Here is a 17,203-nt window from a genome sequence, read left to right on the forward strand (position 1 = left end):
GAGAGAGAGGGGGAGAGAGAGAGAGGGGAAGGGAGAGAGAGGGGGAGGGAAAGGGAGGAAGGAAGGGAGGGAGGGGGAAAGAAAGGAGAGAGAAAACGAGCATAACTGAGCAGGGGAGGATTTATGAGAGAGAAAGAGAAATATGTCTATCTATCTATCCATCTCCCTGTGGAGAAGCTTATCTATAGACCAGTTTGTTCACTACATCATAGACCTGTTTGTTCACTACATCATAGACCAGTGTGTTTGTTCACTACATCATAGACCTGTTTGTTCACTACATCATAGACTAGTTTGTTCACTACATCATAGACCTGTTTGTTCACTACATCATAGACCTGTTTGTTCACTACATCATAGACCTGTTTGTTCACTACATCATAGACCTGTTTGTTCACTACATCATAGACCAGTTTGTTCACTACATCATAGACCAGTTTGTTCACTACATCATAGACCTGTTTGTTCACTACATCATAGACCTGTTTGTTCACTACATCATAGACCAGTTTGTTCACTACATCATAGACCTGTTTGTTCACTACATCATAGACCTGTTTGTTCACTACATCATAGACCAGTTTGTTCACTACATCATAGACCAGTTTGTTTGTTCACTACATCATAGACCAGTTTGTTCACTACATCATAGACCAGTTTGTTTGTTCACTACATCATAGACCTGTTTGTTCACTACATCATAGACCTGTTTGTTCACTACATCATAGACTAGTTTGTTCACTACATCATAGACCTGTTTGTTCACTACATCATAGACCTGTTTGTTCACTACATCATAGACCTGTTTGTTCACTACATCATAGACTAGTTTGTTCACTACATCATAGACCTGTTTGTTTGTTCACTACATCATAGACCTGTTTGTTCACTACATCATAGACCTGTTTGTTCACTACATCATAGACCTGTTTGTTCACTACATCATAGACCTGTTTGTTCACTACATCATAGACCTGTTTGTTCACTACATCATAGACCTGTTTGTTCACTACATCATAGACCTGTTTGTTCACTACATCATAGACCTGTTTGTTCACTACATCATAGACCAGTTTGTTCACTACATCATAGACCTGTTTGTTCACTACATCATAGACCTGTTTGTTCACTACATCATAGACCAGTTTGTTCACTACATCATAGACCAGTTTGTTTGTTCACTACATCATAGACCAGTTTGTTCACTACATCATAGACCAGTTTGTTTGTTCACTACATCATAGACCTGTTTGTTCACTACATCATAGACCTGTTTGTTCACTACATCATAGACCTGTTTGTTCACTACATCATAGACTAGTTTGTTCACTACATCATAGACTAGTTTGTTCACTACATCATAGACCTGTTTGTTCACTACATCATAGACCTGTTTGTTCACTACATCATAGACCTGTTTGTTCACTACATCATAGACTAGTTTGTTCACTACATCATAGACCTGTTTGTTTGTTCACTACATCATAGACCTGTTTGTTCACTACATCATAGACCTGTTTGTTCACTACATCATAGACCTGTTTGTTCACTACATCATAGACTAGTTTGTTCACTACATCATAGACCTGTTTGTTCACTACATCATAGACATGTTTGTTCACTACATCATAGACCTGTTTGTTTGTTCACTACATCATAGACCTGTTTGTTCACTACATCATAGACCTGTTTGTTTGTTCACTACATCATAGACCAGTGTGTTTGTTCACTACATCATAGACCAGTGTGTTTGTTCACTACATCATATACCTGTTTGTTCACTACATCATAGACCTGTTTGTTTGTTCACTACATCATAGACCTGTGTGTTTGTTCACTACATCATAGACCTGTTTGTTCACTACATCATAGACCTGTTTGTTTGTTCACTACATCATAGACCAGTGTGTTTGTTCACTACATCATAGACCTGTTTTTTTGTTCACTACATCATAGACCAGTGTGTTTGTTCACTACATCATATACCTGTTTGTTCACTACATCATAGACCTGTTTGTTTGTTCACTACATCATAGACCTGTTTGTTCACTACATCATAGACCTGTTTGTTTGTTCACTACATCATAGACCAGTGTGTTTGTTCACTACATCATATACCCGTTTGTTCACTACATCATAGACCTGTTTGTTCACTACATCATAGACCTGTTTGTTTGTTCACTACATCAAAGACCCGTTTGTTCACTACATCATAGACCCGTTTGTTCACTACATCATAGACCTGTTTGTTCACTACATCATAGACCTGTTTGTTTGTTCACTACATCATAGACCTGTTTGTTCACTACATCATAGACCTGTTTGTTCACTACATCATAGACCTGTTTGTTCACTACATCATAGACCTGTTTGTTTGTTCACTACATCATAGACATGTTTGTTTGTTCACTACATCATAGACCTGTTTGTTCACTACATCATAGACCTGTTTGTTCACTACATCATAGACCTGTTTGTTTGTTCACTACATCATAGACATGTTTGTTTGTTCACTACATCATAGACCTGTTTGTTCACTACATCATAGACTAGTTTGTTCACTACATCATAGACCTGTTTGTTTGTTCACTACATCATAGACCTGTTTGTTCACTACATCATAGACCTGTTTGTTCACTACATCATAGACCTGTTTGTTCACTACATCATAGACCTGTTTGTTTGTTCACTACATCATAGACCTGTTTGTTCACTACATCATATACCTGTTTGTTCACTACATCATAGACTAGTTAGCATGATACAGAAAGCAGGCGTTAAGCGTCGAGTGGTGACCTTGTATTTCTCTCCGTGAGACGAGTAGGCGATGAGGTGGGTGACTTTGGCGCTGAAGTCTTTCCGGATGGTTCCTCCCATGTGATGAACGAGATTCACCAAGTTCTTCTGTAAAAGAGACAAATTCAAGAGAAGGATACGTTATACGTGAGTCATACGGAATCATCTGTTCCGTGTAGCTCAATAGGTAGCGCAAGGCACTAACGATGCCATAATATTGGCATATAATTAATTACAAATCTATATTTCTAGCTCCTCATCTGTACTTGTGCCCTCTCTCTCTCACGGTACTCACCACCTCGACTGTGTTCCGGAAGCCCGTGAAGCACAGCGCCAGGTGCAGCATGCTGGTGCAGTAGAGAGGACGGGGGGGAGAAGAGCAGGGGCTGCGGAGAGAGAGACATCCTTCAGAGGCTAAACCAAGGTCCTGACTGCAGATAGAAACATCCTTCAGAGGCTAAACCAAGGTCCTGACTGCAGAGAGAGACATCCTTCAGAGACTAAACCAAGGTCCTGACTGCAGAGAGAGAGAGACATCCTTCAGAGGCTAAACCAAGGTCCTGACTGCAGAGAGAGCGACATCCTTCAGAGGCTAAACCAAGGTCCTGACTGCAGAGAGAGAGACATCCTTCAGAGGCTAAACCAAGGTCCTGACTGCAGAGAGAGACATCCTTCAGAGGCTAAACCAAGGTCCTGACTGCAGAGAGAGACATCCTTCAGACTAAACCAAGGTCCTGACTGCAGAGAGAGACATCCTTCAGAGACTAAACCAAGGTCCTGACTGCAGAGAGAGAGAGAGACATCCTTCAGAGACTAAACCAAGGTCCTGACTGCAGAGAGAGAGAGACATCCTTCAGAGACTAAACCAAGGTCCTGACTGCAGAGAGAGAGAGACATCCTTCAGAGGCTAAACCAAGGTCCTGACTGCAGAGAGAGACATCCTTCAGAGGCTAAACCAAGGTCCTGACTGCAGAGAGAGAAACATCCTTCAGAGGCTAAACCAAGGTCCTGACTGCAGAGAGAGAGAGACATCCTTCAGAGGCTAAACCAAGGTCCTGACTGCAGAGAGAGAAACATCCTTCAGAGGCTAAACCAAGGTCCTGACTGCAGAGAGAGACATCCTTCAGAGGCTAAACCAAGGTCCTGACTGCAGAGAGAGACATCCTTCAGAGGCTAAACCAAGGTCCTGACTGCAGAGAGAGAGACATCCTTCAGAGGCTAAACCAAGGTCCTGACTGCAGAGAAAGAGAGACATCCTTCAGAGGCTAAACCAAGGTCCTGACTGCAGAGAGAGAAACATCCTTCAGAGGCTAAACCAAGGTCCTGGCTGCAGAGAAAGAGAGACATCCTTCAGAGGCTAAACCAAGGTCCTGACTGCAGAGAGAGACATCCTTCAGAGGCTAAACCAAGGTCCTGACTGCAGAGAAAGAGAGACATCCTTCAGAGGCTAAACCAAGGTCCTGACTGCAGAGAGAGACATCCTTCAGAGGCTAAACCAAGGTCCTGACTGCAGAGAAAGAGAGACATCCTTCAGAGGCTAAACCAAGGTCCTGACTGCAGAGAGAGAGACATCCTTTAGAGGCTAAACCAAGGTCCTGACTGCAGAGAGAAACATCCTTCAGAGACTAAACCAAGGTCCTGACTGCAGAGAGAGAGAGACATCCTTCAGAGACTAAACCAAGGTCCTGACTGCAGAGAGAGAGAGACATCCTTCAGAGACTAAACCAAGGTCCTGACTGCAGAGAGAGAGAGACATCCTTCAGAGGCTAAACCAAGGTCCTGGCTGCAGAGAGAGACATCCTTCAGAGGCTAAACCAAGGTCCTGACTGCAGAGAGAGAAACATCCTTCAGAGGCTAAACCAAGGTCCTGACTGCAGAGAGAGAGAGACATCCTTCAGAGGCTAAACCAAGGTCCTGACTGCAGAGAGAGAAACAACCTTCAGAGGCTAAACCAAGGTCCTGACTGCAGAGAGAGACATCCTTCAGAGGCTAAACCAAGGTCCTGACTGCAGAGAGAGAGACATCCTTCAGAGGCTAAACCAAGGTCCTGACTGCAGAGAGAGAGACATCCTTCAGAGGCTAAACCAAGGTCCTGACTGCAGAGAAAGAGAGACATCCTTCAGAGGCTAAACCAAGGTCCTGACTGCAGAGAGAGAAACATCCTTCAGAGGCTAAACCAAGGTCCTGACTGCAGAGAAAGAGAGACATCCTTCAGAGGCTAAACCAAGGTCCTGACTGCAGAGAGAGACATCCTTCAGAGGCTAAACCAAGGTCCTGACTGCAGAGAAAGAGAGACATCCTTCAGAGGCTAAACCAAGGTCCTGACTGCAGAGAGAGACATCCTTCAGAGGCTAAACCAAGGTCCTGACTGCAGAGAAAGAGAGACATCCTTCAGAGGCTAAACCAAGGTCCTGACTGCAGAGAGAGAGACATCCTTCAGAGGCTAAACCAAGGTCCTGACTGCAGAGAGAAACATCCTTCAGAGGCTAAACCAAGGTCCTGACTGCAGAGAGAAACATCCTTCAGAGGCTAAACCAAGGTCCTGACTGCAGAGAGAGAAACATCCTTCAGAGGCTAAACCAAGGTCCTGACTGCAGAGAGAGAGACATCCTTCAGAGGCTAAACCAAGGTCCTGACTGCAGAGAGAGACATCCTTCAGAGACTAAACCAAGGTCCTGACTGCAGAGAGAAACATCCTTCAGAGGCTAAACCAAGGTCCTGACTGCAGAGAGAAACATCCTTCAGAGGCTAAACCAAGGTCCTGACTGCAGAGAGAAACATCCTTCAGAGGCTAAACCAAGGTCCTGACTGCAGAGAGAGAGACATCCTTCAGAGGCTAAACCAAGGTCCTGACTGAATTTGATCCTTAAAGAACACAGGGCACCTATCGCAAAGAGTAGCTTTGCACTACTAAAGCTACCTAGCATGTCCTATATGCTCTGTAAATACTATGTACAGATACCGAGATGGCACACCATGTACCTGTTTATTGCACTGTTTTTTTTTTTTTTTACTTTGGCCATTTCCCTGGCTCTTTTATACGTTTATCGCATTTATACTTGGTCAAGTTCGACCGACAGAAGCAGGCTGAAAGGGTTCAGATGGGGGGAAAGACACTCTGGGAAAGGCACGGCTGCAGTCCGGGATTCGAACTCGCTCAGCCCCAGATCCGTGACGAGCACGGTTGTCCACGGCGCTGAAATAGCAGTACGTGGTGAGCTACTGGAGCTCCCCTGCACTGTTGTTTTTTATTGGATTCTATTATATGTTGTACCACTGTATTTTTATTGGACTCTATTATATGTTGTACCACTGTATTGCACATCGTCGCGGGCAAGACCAGCCGCATTTCATTGTATACCTGTATGCCGTGACAATTAAAACTCTTGACTTGACTTGACTTGACTAGGGGGTTCCCAGACGTTCCTGGCCAAATTCCCAATCAGGTCTCTGACATCAAGGCCACCTAAGCATCCCTCCCACCTTAATTGGCCCCGTCTCCTGAGCCGTTCACTTGTGTAGTGTGATGTGTGCCTGGTGCCAGTGTATGGTACTTATTGTGTAGTGTGATGTGTGCCTGGTGCCAGTGTATGGTACTTATTGTGTAGTGTGATGTGTGCCTGGCACACAACATTGGCGTGATCTTTGACCTCAGCCTGCCTTCTCTCCACTCCCAAGTCCAACCTTGGCAGTAAATTAATTGCCTACTGCCCCCTTACAGGGCTGTACAGTGCTACGAGGGCGTAGCATATTGCCCCTAAAAATAGCCTGTGCTAGTAGAGAGAAATATTTGGGGGCACCCTTGCTAGTACTGATTTCAACCCTTTCATTCGTATTTCACTCCTTTTTTTTCTCGAATTTAAAAGTTGCGAACTAATCTTGTTGGCCGCTTTCTATATCTCTCCCTCGGTATCTCTCTCCGTCTGCCCGAGGAGCGGGGCTGTTACTTACACACTCGCGCGACTGACACTCACACATGCACATACAGGTACTTGAGAGGTGCTGTCCGTGCTGAAGCAGAGCAGAGCTCATCATAGCGGAGAGAACGAAACGTTCAAAAAAAGCATGCATAGCGCGACCTGTGTAAGATTAAGTTACACTGCTATCTCCTATCTCCTATCTTAGCGTTCGCAAGCTAAGCAAGCATGCATAGCGCGACGTGTGTAACATTTAGTTACACTGCTATCGTTAGCAAGCTAAGCATGCATAGCGCGACCCGTGTAACGTTAAGTAACTTTAGTTCCGTGGGGAAAGACCGGTCATCACTGCATACAACTTGGTTTAATCCAAATATCCATTCAGAAACTTTGTATTATGAAATAATTCTGGGATGTCTGACTATTTCCCTATGCCTTGTTTGGTGCGAGTTCAGCTGACACTGTTGACACGCCCACTACGCAAAGCGTGTGCTCTCACACACACTGCTCCGGTCATGCATCCACTCACCTCATGGAAAATATATCATCAGGCTATTGTTGTAAAAGTATCTCTACTAATAAAATGGAGTATTGAACCGTTTTTTAACAGCTGGGTATTGGGTGGGACATTCTGATTTAAGAACTTTCTAAATAAAATAGAAATTCCCAAAATAGTTAATTTATCTGACTGCTTGTATTAATTGATCAAAAAGTAGCCATGTGCAGTAATATAGTTATATAAAAGAATAATAAAGCAATGTCTATGTTCTTAATTAAAAAAAAAGATTTCTTGCAAAATAATAAAGAAGCGATAAGAGTAGTAGTATCGATGAAAGAAGAAATGTTTGCAGCTGTGGTTCATTATAAAAGATACAAACCTGAAAACAACAAAAGCACTTAAATGTTAAATAAAAGGACCACAGTAATGAGGCAGGAACATATTTTTTTGCACTATAATGGTAAAATTGTTAAAGATTCTGTGCCCCTACATTTTTCATAAAAATGTATGCTTAGCGTACAGAAAAAGCTTAGCGTACAGCCCTGCCTTAACAACTTATGAAACAACTTAGTTTCAGTTTCACTTGTAGAGAGGATTTATCTTCACTTGAAGCCGAGACTGAAGAAGACTAGAGAACAGATGACATGTTACACAACAATGGCAGAGGATTTATCAATATTTTGGATTTAAACACAGTAGCAGCAACTGGAGAGGAGCTCAGATGATCTGGTGGTATGTAGTGCTTTTTTTTCAGCTGTGAGAAAGTCTGCGGTACGCGGGAGAAAGTTGACATGTGTGTTTGTGCGCGTGTGTGTGTCTTTCCATCGGTTACCATTATTGGGCGAACAAGAAAGCTAAAGATATTGTAAAATTGTAATGACCCTGCCGTGTTACAAACATTTAATTAATTAATCATGGTTTTGTTTTAGGGACACCGGCTGTAGTAAACGGGAGGGGAGAGCCGAGTGCAGAGTCAGTGTGCGTTGTTAATTCTGTCCGCTTGTCATCGTGCCTAAGCTTCAACGTTTTATTCATCATCTACATTTGGCAATACAAGCTTAATATTCAATGTTAAAGATCAATGTAAGCCAGTGTAAAGTAAAGTAAAGATATTGAGCATAGATTTATAAAATGTGCAACCCTAGTTTCACCTAGTGGTACGAGACGTGTTCTTCGTATGGCTACACGTACCGTAGAGCCATATGAAATCCGCGTTCACGGAATCGCGGACGGAATTGCGGAATTGACCAATAAAAATGGAATCAACTGCAAAACGTGGAATATTGCAGAATTTGGCCTAATCTGGACTGAAATTCCGTTTTTGGGTGGAACGTTTGGTGCAAAGCAAACATGACCGGGGAGGCGGGGACGCTAGAGCGGGTTACACACAACACAGCAGTGCTCAAGCGTCTGGCTGCTTTGATGTTAACGTCGTCAAGAAGCTAAGAAATTCCGCAATAAGCCCTCAATTCAGAGCAGAACAGTATCCTAATGACTTATGCCTCCGGCGATAAGGTGTTTTGCAAATTCTGTCAACGTTCCGTGGACTGGACCAGCAAAAACATGTGCGACACTATTGTGATTAAATAGCTATGTAACGTTAGGACATAGGACTATAGATGGAAATGATAGCTTCTAGCTAAATCTGGTGCACCCATCCATTTGTTTAATGCAAACGATTGTCATTACACACTGTCCTTTATAAACGAAATAAACTAAACTAAAGGTGCCTAAATTATGCATTACTATATTTCATCACAATATAATAGATATAGCTAGGCTACTGACATTGTCATTGTGATAATGTCAGTAGTGGCTAGCTGTATCTATTGTTTACTATTGTATACACTTGAAATGTGTATTTTTATTTTGTCACAATATTATTTGAAAAATATTGTGTAAAATTGAACTGTATTTCTGAGTTGCAGCACTTAAAAACATTAAATGGACTGTTATATCTTATTCAATTGTGGACATTTATTCATTCCCACTTATTAGACACTATTTCTGATGGTAAAATGAGCATAAAAATCAAAATACAGAATTCTGAAATATAAAATGAAAAAAACGGAATTTGGGAAAAAATATAACGGAATTTGGAAAATAATAAAACGGATTTCATATGGCTCTAACGTACCATTACACCCCTAGTAATATAGTATTATATTGATCTATTCTAGTACGGTAAGGTAATATAGTATTGTATTGATCTATACTAGTATGGTAGGGTAATATATTGATCTATTCTAGTGCGGTAAGGTAATATAGTATTATATTGATCTATTCTAGTACGGTAGGGTAATATATTAATCTATTCTAGTACGGTAAGGTAATATAGTATTATATTGATCTATTCTAGTACGGTATGGTAATATATTGATCTATTCTAGTACGGTAGGGTATTATATTGATATATTCTAGTACGGTAGGGTAATATATTCATCTATTCTAGTACGGTAAGGTAATATAGTATTATATTGATCTATTCTAGTACGGTAGGGTAATATATTGATCTATTCTAGTACGGTAGGGTATTATATTGATATATTCTAGTACGGTAGGGTAATATATTCATCTATTCTAGTACGGTAAGGTAATATAGTATTATATTGATCTATTCTAGTACGGTATGGTAATATATTGATCTATTCTAGTACAGTAGGGTAATATATTGATCTATTCTAGTACGGTAGGGTAATATATTGATCTATTCTAGTACGGTAGGGTAATATATTGATCTATTCTAGTACGGTAGGGTAATATATTGATATATTCTAGTACGGTAAGGTAATATAGTATTATATTGATCTATTCTAGTACAGTAGGGTAATATATTGATCTATTCTAGTACGGTAGGGTAATATAGGGTAATATATTGATCTATTCTAGAACGGTAGGGTAATATAGGGTAATATATTGATCTATTCTAGTACGGTAGGGTAATATATTGATCTATTCTAGTATGGTAGGGTAATATATTGATCTATTCTAGTACGGTAGGGTAATATATTGATCTATTCTAGTACGGTAGGGTAATATATTGATCTATTCTAGTACGGTAGGGTAATTGATATATTCTAGTACGGTAAGGTAATATAGTATTATATTATATTATTATATTCCAATAAAACTCTAGATCCCCTAAATAAGGCTTTTACCGACATCATTGACTCTGTCGGTCTCATTCAAATCGTTGACCAACCCACTCACAGTGGTGGGAACACCCTTGACCTAGTCCTAGCCCGCGGTCTCACTGTGTCAAATTTGACCGTCTCCCCCTATGTTCCTGCTCTCTCAGACCACTACCTCATCAAATTTCAAATTGATCTGACGGTTTCTCGCCCAGACAGTGTAGAATCCTACATGAGCCGTCGTATTAACGCCTCAACTGTCCCAATTCTAGTTAACTGCCTACCAGACACCCTCTCTCCCTTCCTCTCTTACTCTGGCCCCCTTGATCTCTTTACAGACAAACTTAATGCCGCCCTTCGTAGCACCCTCGACATTGTCGCTCCCCTTAAACCTAAAATTAAACGTGCTCCGCAAAAACTAACTCCCTGGTTTACGGAGGAAACGCGCTCCTTTAAAAAGGCTTGTCGCAAACTTGAACATAAATGGCGTTCGACCAAACTCGAAGTATTCCGCCTCGCCTGGAATGATAGTTTACGTAACTACAAAAAGGCACTCTCACTTGCCAAAACCTCTTATTTTTCCAGGCTCATAAATGAAAACAAAAACAACTCAAAGTTTCTGTTTGACACAGTTGCAAAACTTACGCAGAAACAACCAAGTGCCCTAAACCATGCGTTCTCGGCTAACGAATTCATGACATTTTTTACCAAGAAAATTGACCTCATTAGAGATGAAATTGTTGCTTTACTCAACAATCAGAGTCCCTCCCAACCTTTGACGGGCATTCCCCCTGACTTTGATTCCAGTCATACGCTATGCTGCCTTGAAAACGTCTCACTTAGTGCCCTCTCTAAACTGGTTGGCGCGGCTAAACCTTCAACCTGTCTGTTTGACCCTCTCCCAGCAACTCTCATCAAAAAACTCTTCCCAACTCTAGGCCCTGCCCTACTCAATATCTTCAACACCTCTTTGTCTACTGGCGTGGTGCCCCTGGCCTTTAAATCAGCCGTCATTAAACCATTACTTAAAAAACCGAACCTCGACCCTCTAATCTTGAAAAATTACAGACCTATCTCCAATCTCCCATTCCTATCCAAAGTATTAGAACGGATCGTCGCAACGCAACTTACTGACCATTTATCAAACAATAATCTTAATGAATCATTTCAATCTGGCTTTAGAGCCTTACACTCCACCGAAACGGCGGTTACCAAAGTCACAAATGACTTACTGCTCTCTCTTGACTCAAACCTCACCTCTGTGCTCTTATTGCTTGATCTCAGTGCAGCCTTTGACACTATCGATCACTCGATTCTTCTAGGTCGGCTTGAGAACCATGTTGGCATTCGGGGTCTCGCACTAGCTTGGTTTAAATCCTATTTAACTGATAGAACACACTGCGTGGTCTATAATGATTTAACATCTGAGACCCTCCCAGTGCAATGTGGTGTCCCACAAGGCTCTGTCCTGGGCCCTTTGCTATTTTCGATTTACATGCTACCCCTCGGAGATATCATACGCAAATTTGGCATAAACTTTCATTTTTACGCTGATGACACCCAATTATATATACCTATTAAGCCAAATGATTCCTCCCAACTACAAAACCTTGAGGCCTGCTTGCTTGCCGTCAAAAAATGGATGTCGCAAAACTTTCTACTCCTTAATGCAGATAAAACTGAGATGTTAATTGTTGGCCCCCCAAACCACAGAGGCCTGTTTCAGGACATCTCCCTCAACTTTGATACCTGTCATGTATCCCAGAGCTCCACCATAAAAAACCTCAGAGTCATTTTTGATTCCTCCCTCTCATTTAATGCACATATAAAAAATGTCACCAAAATTGCATTCTTCCATCTTCGTAATATCGCAAAAATACGCCCCATTTTAACTCTGGCTGATGCTGAAACCCTGATTCATGCTTTTGTCTCATCACGTCTGGACTACTGTAATGCACTTTTTTCAGGCTTACCTAATTCAAGCATCAAAAATCTTCAACTCGTGCAAAATGCGGCTGCACGGATACTAACTAGAACTAGAAAATTTGATCACATCACACCAGTTCTGTCCGCCCTACATTGGCTTCCTATCCAAGCCCGCTCTGACTTTAAAGTGCTACTCCTCACCTACAAAATTTTAAATGGGCTTGCACCGCTCTATCTATCTGATCTCATCTCCCGATACTCGCCCGCTCGTGCTCTGCGCTCACAAAATGCGGGGCTTCTATCGACCCCTAGGGTTAAAAAGAAATCCGCCGGCCACAGAGCCTTTGTCTACCGCGCTCCCTACCTGTGGAACAAATTACCTGCCGTCATCAGGGGCGCCTGCTCTGTCGAAGCTTTTAAATCCCTGCTTAAGACTCATCTTTTCTCTCTCTCCTTCAACCTACCTTGATCTCACCTGGTCGGGGACTGACCTTTAGATTAATCTGTGTAGTTTAGTTATGGTACAGGGTACTACATGGTACCACTGGGTAGTTTACTATAGGGTAGTTTAGTTAGGGTACAGGGTACTACATGGTACCACAGAGTACTACTTGGTACTGCATGGCATTACAGGGTACTACATGGCTTACATAGCTCTACATGGCACCACAGGGTACTACATGGCACTACAGGGTACTACAGGATACTACGGGGTACTACATGGCACTATGGGGTACTATAGGGTACTACATGGCACTACGGGGTACTACATGGCACTACAGGGTACTACATGTCTGCTCCTTTGCAGCACCACAAACATGGGAACTCTCTAACTCTCCCCCCCCCCCCCCCCCCCTCCCTCCCCCTTCTCTCTGAGTACCCGTCTCCTGGCGCTGACCAAGGTGATGGATGCCTCGGGGTCCTGGCCAAGCTTGTAGTGACTGCTCTACATGCACCTCCGAGGCATTGGATCAGTTATTCACCGCCGTCTGTCCGTGGTCCTGTCAACTGATTAACAGACTGTTAACAGATTAACAGTCAACGCGGTTTCATTGCTGGGTTAAGTACTTCTATTCTATTCACATAATACGCTTACTTCATATATCTACTCCATTCACATATATGCCTACCACTTGTATCTATTGCTATGTCCGCCTACTACAATCTCATGAGCTGTCTAACGCCTGTCCCGTCTCCCTGTCTTCCTATGACTTGCTGTCCTGGAGTGTTGACCGGAGTGTTGGACGTCCCGTGACGAAGGCCGGGAGATTGCGACCCCCTCTGCGTGCCCCCCTGTCTTCGGAGGTCTCGTAGTGGTGACCGGAGTGCCGGATGTCCCGCGATGATGTCGGGAGTTCGCGACCCTCTCTGCGCCACCCCCCTTCCCCCTGTCTCCGGCTGTCCCTGAGCAACGACCGGAGTGTTGAATGTCCCGTGACTAAGACGGGGAGGACGTGACCCTCTTGCGCCGCCCCTGTGCCTCAAATAGATCCGCTATCAACTCTATCTTTAATCTTTCAAAATGTTCAGTTGCTATCGCTATTAGCTCTATCTTTAATTTTTCAAAATGTACAGTTGCTATTGCATGCACTCATCTGTGTCTCACCACACACATGAGTGCATGCTTACCAACTGTCCGTCTGCAACACTACTATCACCGACATCTAAGAAGGGAGATCCCCCCTTGAACGGCCCTTCTAAGGTTTCTCTCCTCCACATTGCCTGTGGAGCTTTTTTTCCCTATTGTTAGGTTTTAGTGAGTTTTTCCTTACCTTCGCGTGGGGTATGTCTGGGAGTGCTTGCATTCTTTCATTTATTTGCATTCATCTAAAAAATGTTTGGACCCTATGGTGTTCTTGTTCTGTTCTTGACTTATTGTTATGTTGTCTTCTTGACTTGTTTAAAGAAGACCTGTACGGCCCATGGGGACATTAACGTGTGTTGTCGGGCCCTATAAATAAATTTGATTTGATTTGATTTGATTTATTGATCTATTCTAGTACAGTAGGGTAATATATTGATCTATTCTAGTATGGTAGGGTAATATAGGGTAATATATTGATCTATTCTAGTACGGTAGGGTAATATATTGATCTATTCTAGTACGGTAGGGTAATATATTGATCTATTCTAGTACGGTAGGGTAATATATTGATCTATTCTAGTACGGTAGGGTAATATATTGATCTATTCTAGTACGGTAGGGTAATATATTGATCTATTCTAGTACGGTAGGGTAATATATTGATCTATTCTAGTACGGTAGGGTAATATATTGATCTATTCTGGTATGGTAGGGTAATATATTGATCTATTCTAGTACGGTAGGGTAATATATTGATCTATTCTAGTACGGTAGGGTAATATATTGATCTATTCTAGTACGGTAGGGTAATATATTGATCTATTCTAGTACGGTAGGGTAATATATTGATCTATTCTAGTACGGCAGGGTAATATATTGATCTATTCTAGTACGGTAGGGTAATATATTGATCTATTCTAGTATGGCAGGGTAATATATTGATCTATTCTAGTACGGTAGGGTAATATATTGATCTATTCTAGTACGGTAGGGTGATATATAACAGCTCTACCTCCTGCTTGGCAGCACAGTACATGACGACAGGGGGGCCAACGATGCGGTTGTCGTGTTTGTACAGGTAACTGTAGTCTGCGGACTTGAAGTCTGTCAGGACAAACACCGTCTCGTACTCGCTGTTCTCTCCGTCTCCAAACTCCCTCACGTCGTCCGTCATCTTACACGGAGTGTTGATGTCCTAGAACACGAGAGGGAGAACAACACAAAACAACAAGCATAAAGGGAAGAAGGAAAGCCAGTTTACGGGCGCAAAACGGGCAGGATTGTAAACGGAGAACTTTTTGTTCCTAAATCTACACCAATAGATCTTTAGCCCAGAGTGATAATTGTGTAGTCCGCCACTCCGCCGAGGTGGGAACGAGAATAGTGTTCTAGCCACTTCTCAGCCTTCACCGTAGGCTGGGTGATGTCTGCTACCTGGAAACACTCATCATCACACTGTTAAAGACACCCAGGTGTTTATTAGGAGACAGAGTTAGAGAGAGCATCATCACACTGTTAAAGACACCCAGCTGTTTATTAGGAGACAGATTTAGAGAGAGCATCATCACACTGTTAAAGACACCCAGTTGTTTATTAGGAGACAGATTTAGAGAGAGCATCATCACACTGTTAAAGACACCCAGGTGTTTATTAGGAGACAGGTTTAGAGAGAGCATCATCACACCGTTAAAGACACCCAGGTGTTTATTAGGAGACAGGTTTAGAGAGAGCATCATCACACTGTTAAAGACACCCAGGTGTTTAGGAGACAGATTTAGAGAGAGCATCATCACACTGTTAAAGGCACCCAGGTGTTATTAGGAGACAGGTTTAGAGAGAGCATCATCACACTGTTAAAGACACCCAGGTGTTTAGGAGACAGATTTAGAGAGAGCATCATCACACTGTTAAAGACACCCAGGTGTTATTAGGAGACAGGTTTAGAGAGAGCATCATCACACTGTTAAAGACACCCAGGTGTTTAGGAGACAGATTTAGAGAGAGCATCATCACACTGTTAAAGACACCCAGGTGTTATTAGGAGACAGGTTTAGAGAGAGCATCATCACACTGTTAAAGACACCCAGGTGTTTAGGAGACAGATTTAGAGAGAGCATCATCACACTGTTAAAGACACCCAGGTGTTATTAGGAGACAGGTTTAGAGAGAGCATCATCACACTGTTAAAGACACCCAGGTGTTTAGGAGACAGATTTAGAGAGAGCATCATCACACTGTTAAAGACACCCAGGTGTTTATTAGGAGACAGATTTAGAGAGAGCATCATCACACTGTTAAAGACACCCAGGTGTTTAGGAGACAGATTTAGAGAGAGCATCATCACACTGTTAAAGACACCCAGGTGTTTATTAGGAGACAGATTTAGAGAGAGCATCATCACACTGTTAAAGACACCCAGGTGTTTAGGAGACAGATTTAGAGAGAGCATCATCACACTGTTAAAGACACCCAGGTGTTTAGGAGACAGATTTAGAGAGAGCATCATCACACTGTTAAAGACACCCAGCTGTTTATTAGGAGACAGATTTAGAGAGAGCATCATCACACTGTTAAAGACACCCAGGTGTTTATTAGGAGACAGGTTTAGAGAGAGCATCATCACACCGTTAAAGACACCCAGGTGTTTATTAGGAGACAGGTTTAGAGAGAGCATCATCACACTGTTAAAGACACCCAGGTGTTTAGGAGACAGATTTAGAGAGAGCATCATCACACTGTTAAAGACACCCAGGTGTTATTAGGAGACAGGTTTAGAGAGAGCATCATCACACTGTTAAAGACACCCAGGTGTTATTAGGAGACAGGTTTAGAGAGAGCATCATCACACTGTTAAAGACACCCAGGTGTTTAGGAGACAGATTTAGAGAGAGCATCATCACACTGTTAAAGACACCCAGGTGTTTATTAGGAGACAGATTTAGAGAGAGCATCATCACACTGTTAAAGACACCCAGGTGTTTAGGAGACAGATTTAGAGAGCATCATCACACTGTTAAAGACACCCAGGTGTTTAGGAGACGACAGTCCAGAAAACAAGCTTGTTAGGCACAATCTGACATTTACAAAACATCCTTTACCCACCAATCAATTCCCCAGCAGCTGATTGGCTGTGCGCTGTGAGTGAGTGAGAGAGTGAGAGAGAGAGAGAGAGAGAGAGAGAAGGAGGAGGGGTACCGAGCAGGACTGGGCCATATGGGGGGGAATAGATCATAAACGCATTCAGAAGAACTCCACGTCACCTGCTTTAACCCTTTCACTGACACACGACAGCCGGTTAACCCTTTCACTGTGACAATACAGAAGGTTAACCCTTTACTATCACACAACT

General features: G+C 42.5%; 1 protein-coding gene across 1 annotated transcript in view; it reads right to left on the reverse strand.

The window, feature by feature from the left end:
• Positions 1 to 17,203, reverse strand: part of ect2 (epithelial cell transforming 2) — a 141,902-nt gene that overhangs the window by 97,377 nt on the left and 27,322 nt on the right. The window contains 4 exon segments of the mRNA XM_084308714.1: positions 2,797 to 2,904; positions 3,092 to 3,166; positions 3,168 to 3,182; positions 14,867 to 15,049. Coding sequence (XP_084164840.1) covers positions 2,797 to 2,904; positions 3,092 to 3,166; positions 3,168 to 3,182; positions 14,867 to 15,049 — 381 coding nt within the window.

The sequence above is a fragment of the Notolepis coatsorum genome (genome assembly GCF_963971535.1).
Source record: "Notolepis coatsorum genome assembly, chromosome: 2".
NCBI classification, from domain to species: Eukaryota; Metazoa; Chordata; class Actinopteri; order Aulopiformes; family Paralepididae; genus Notolepis; species Notolepis coatsorum.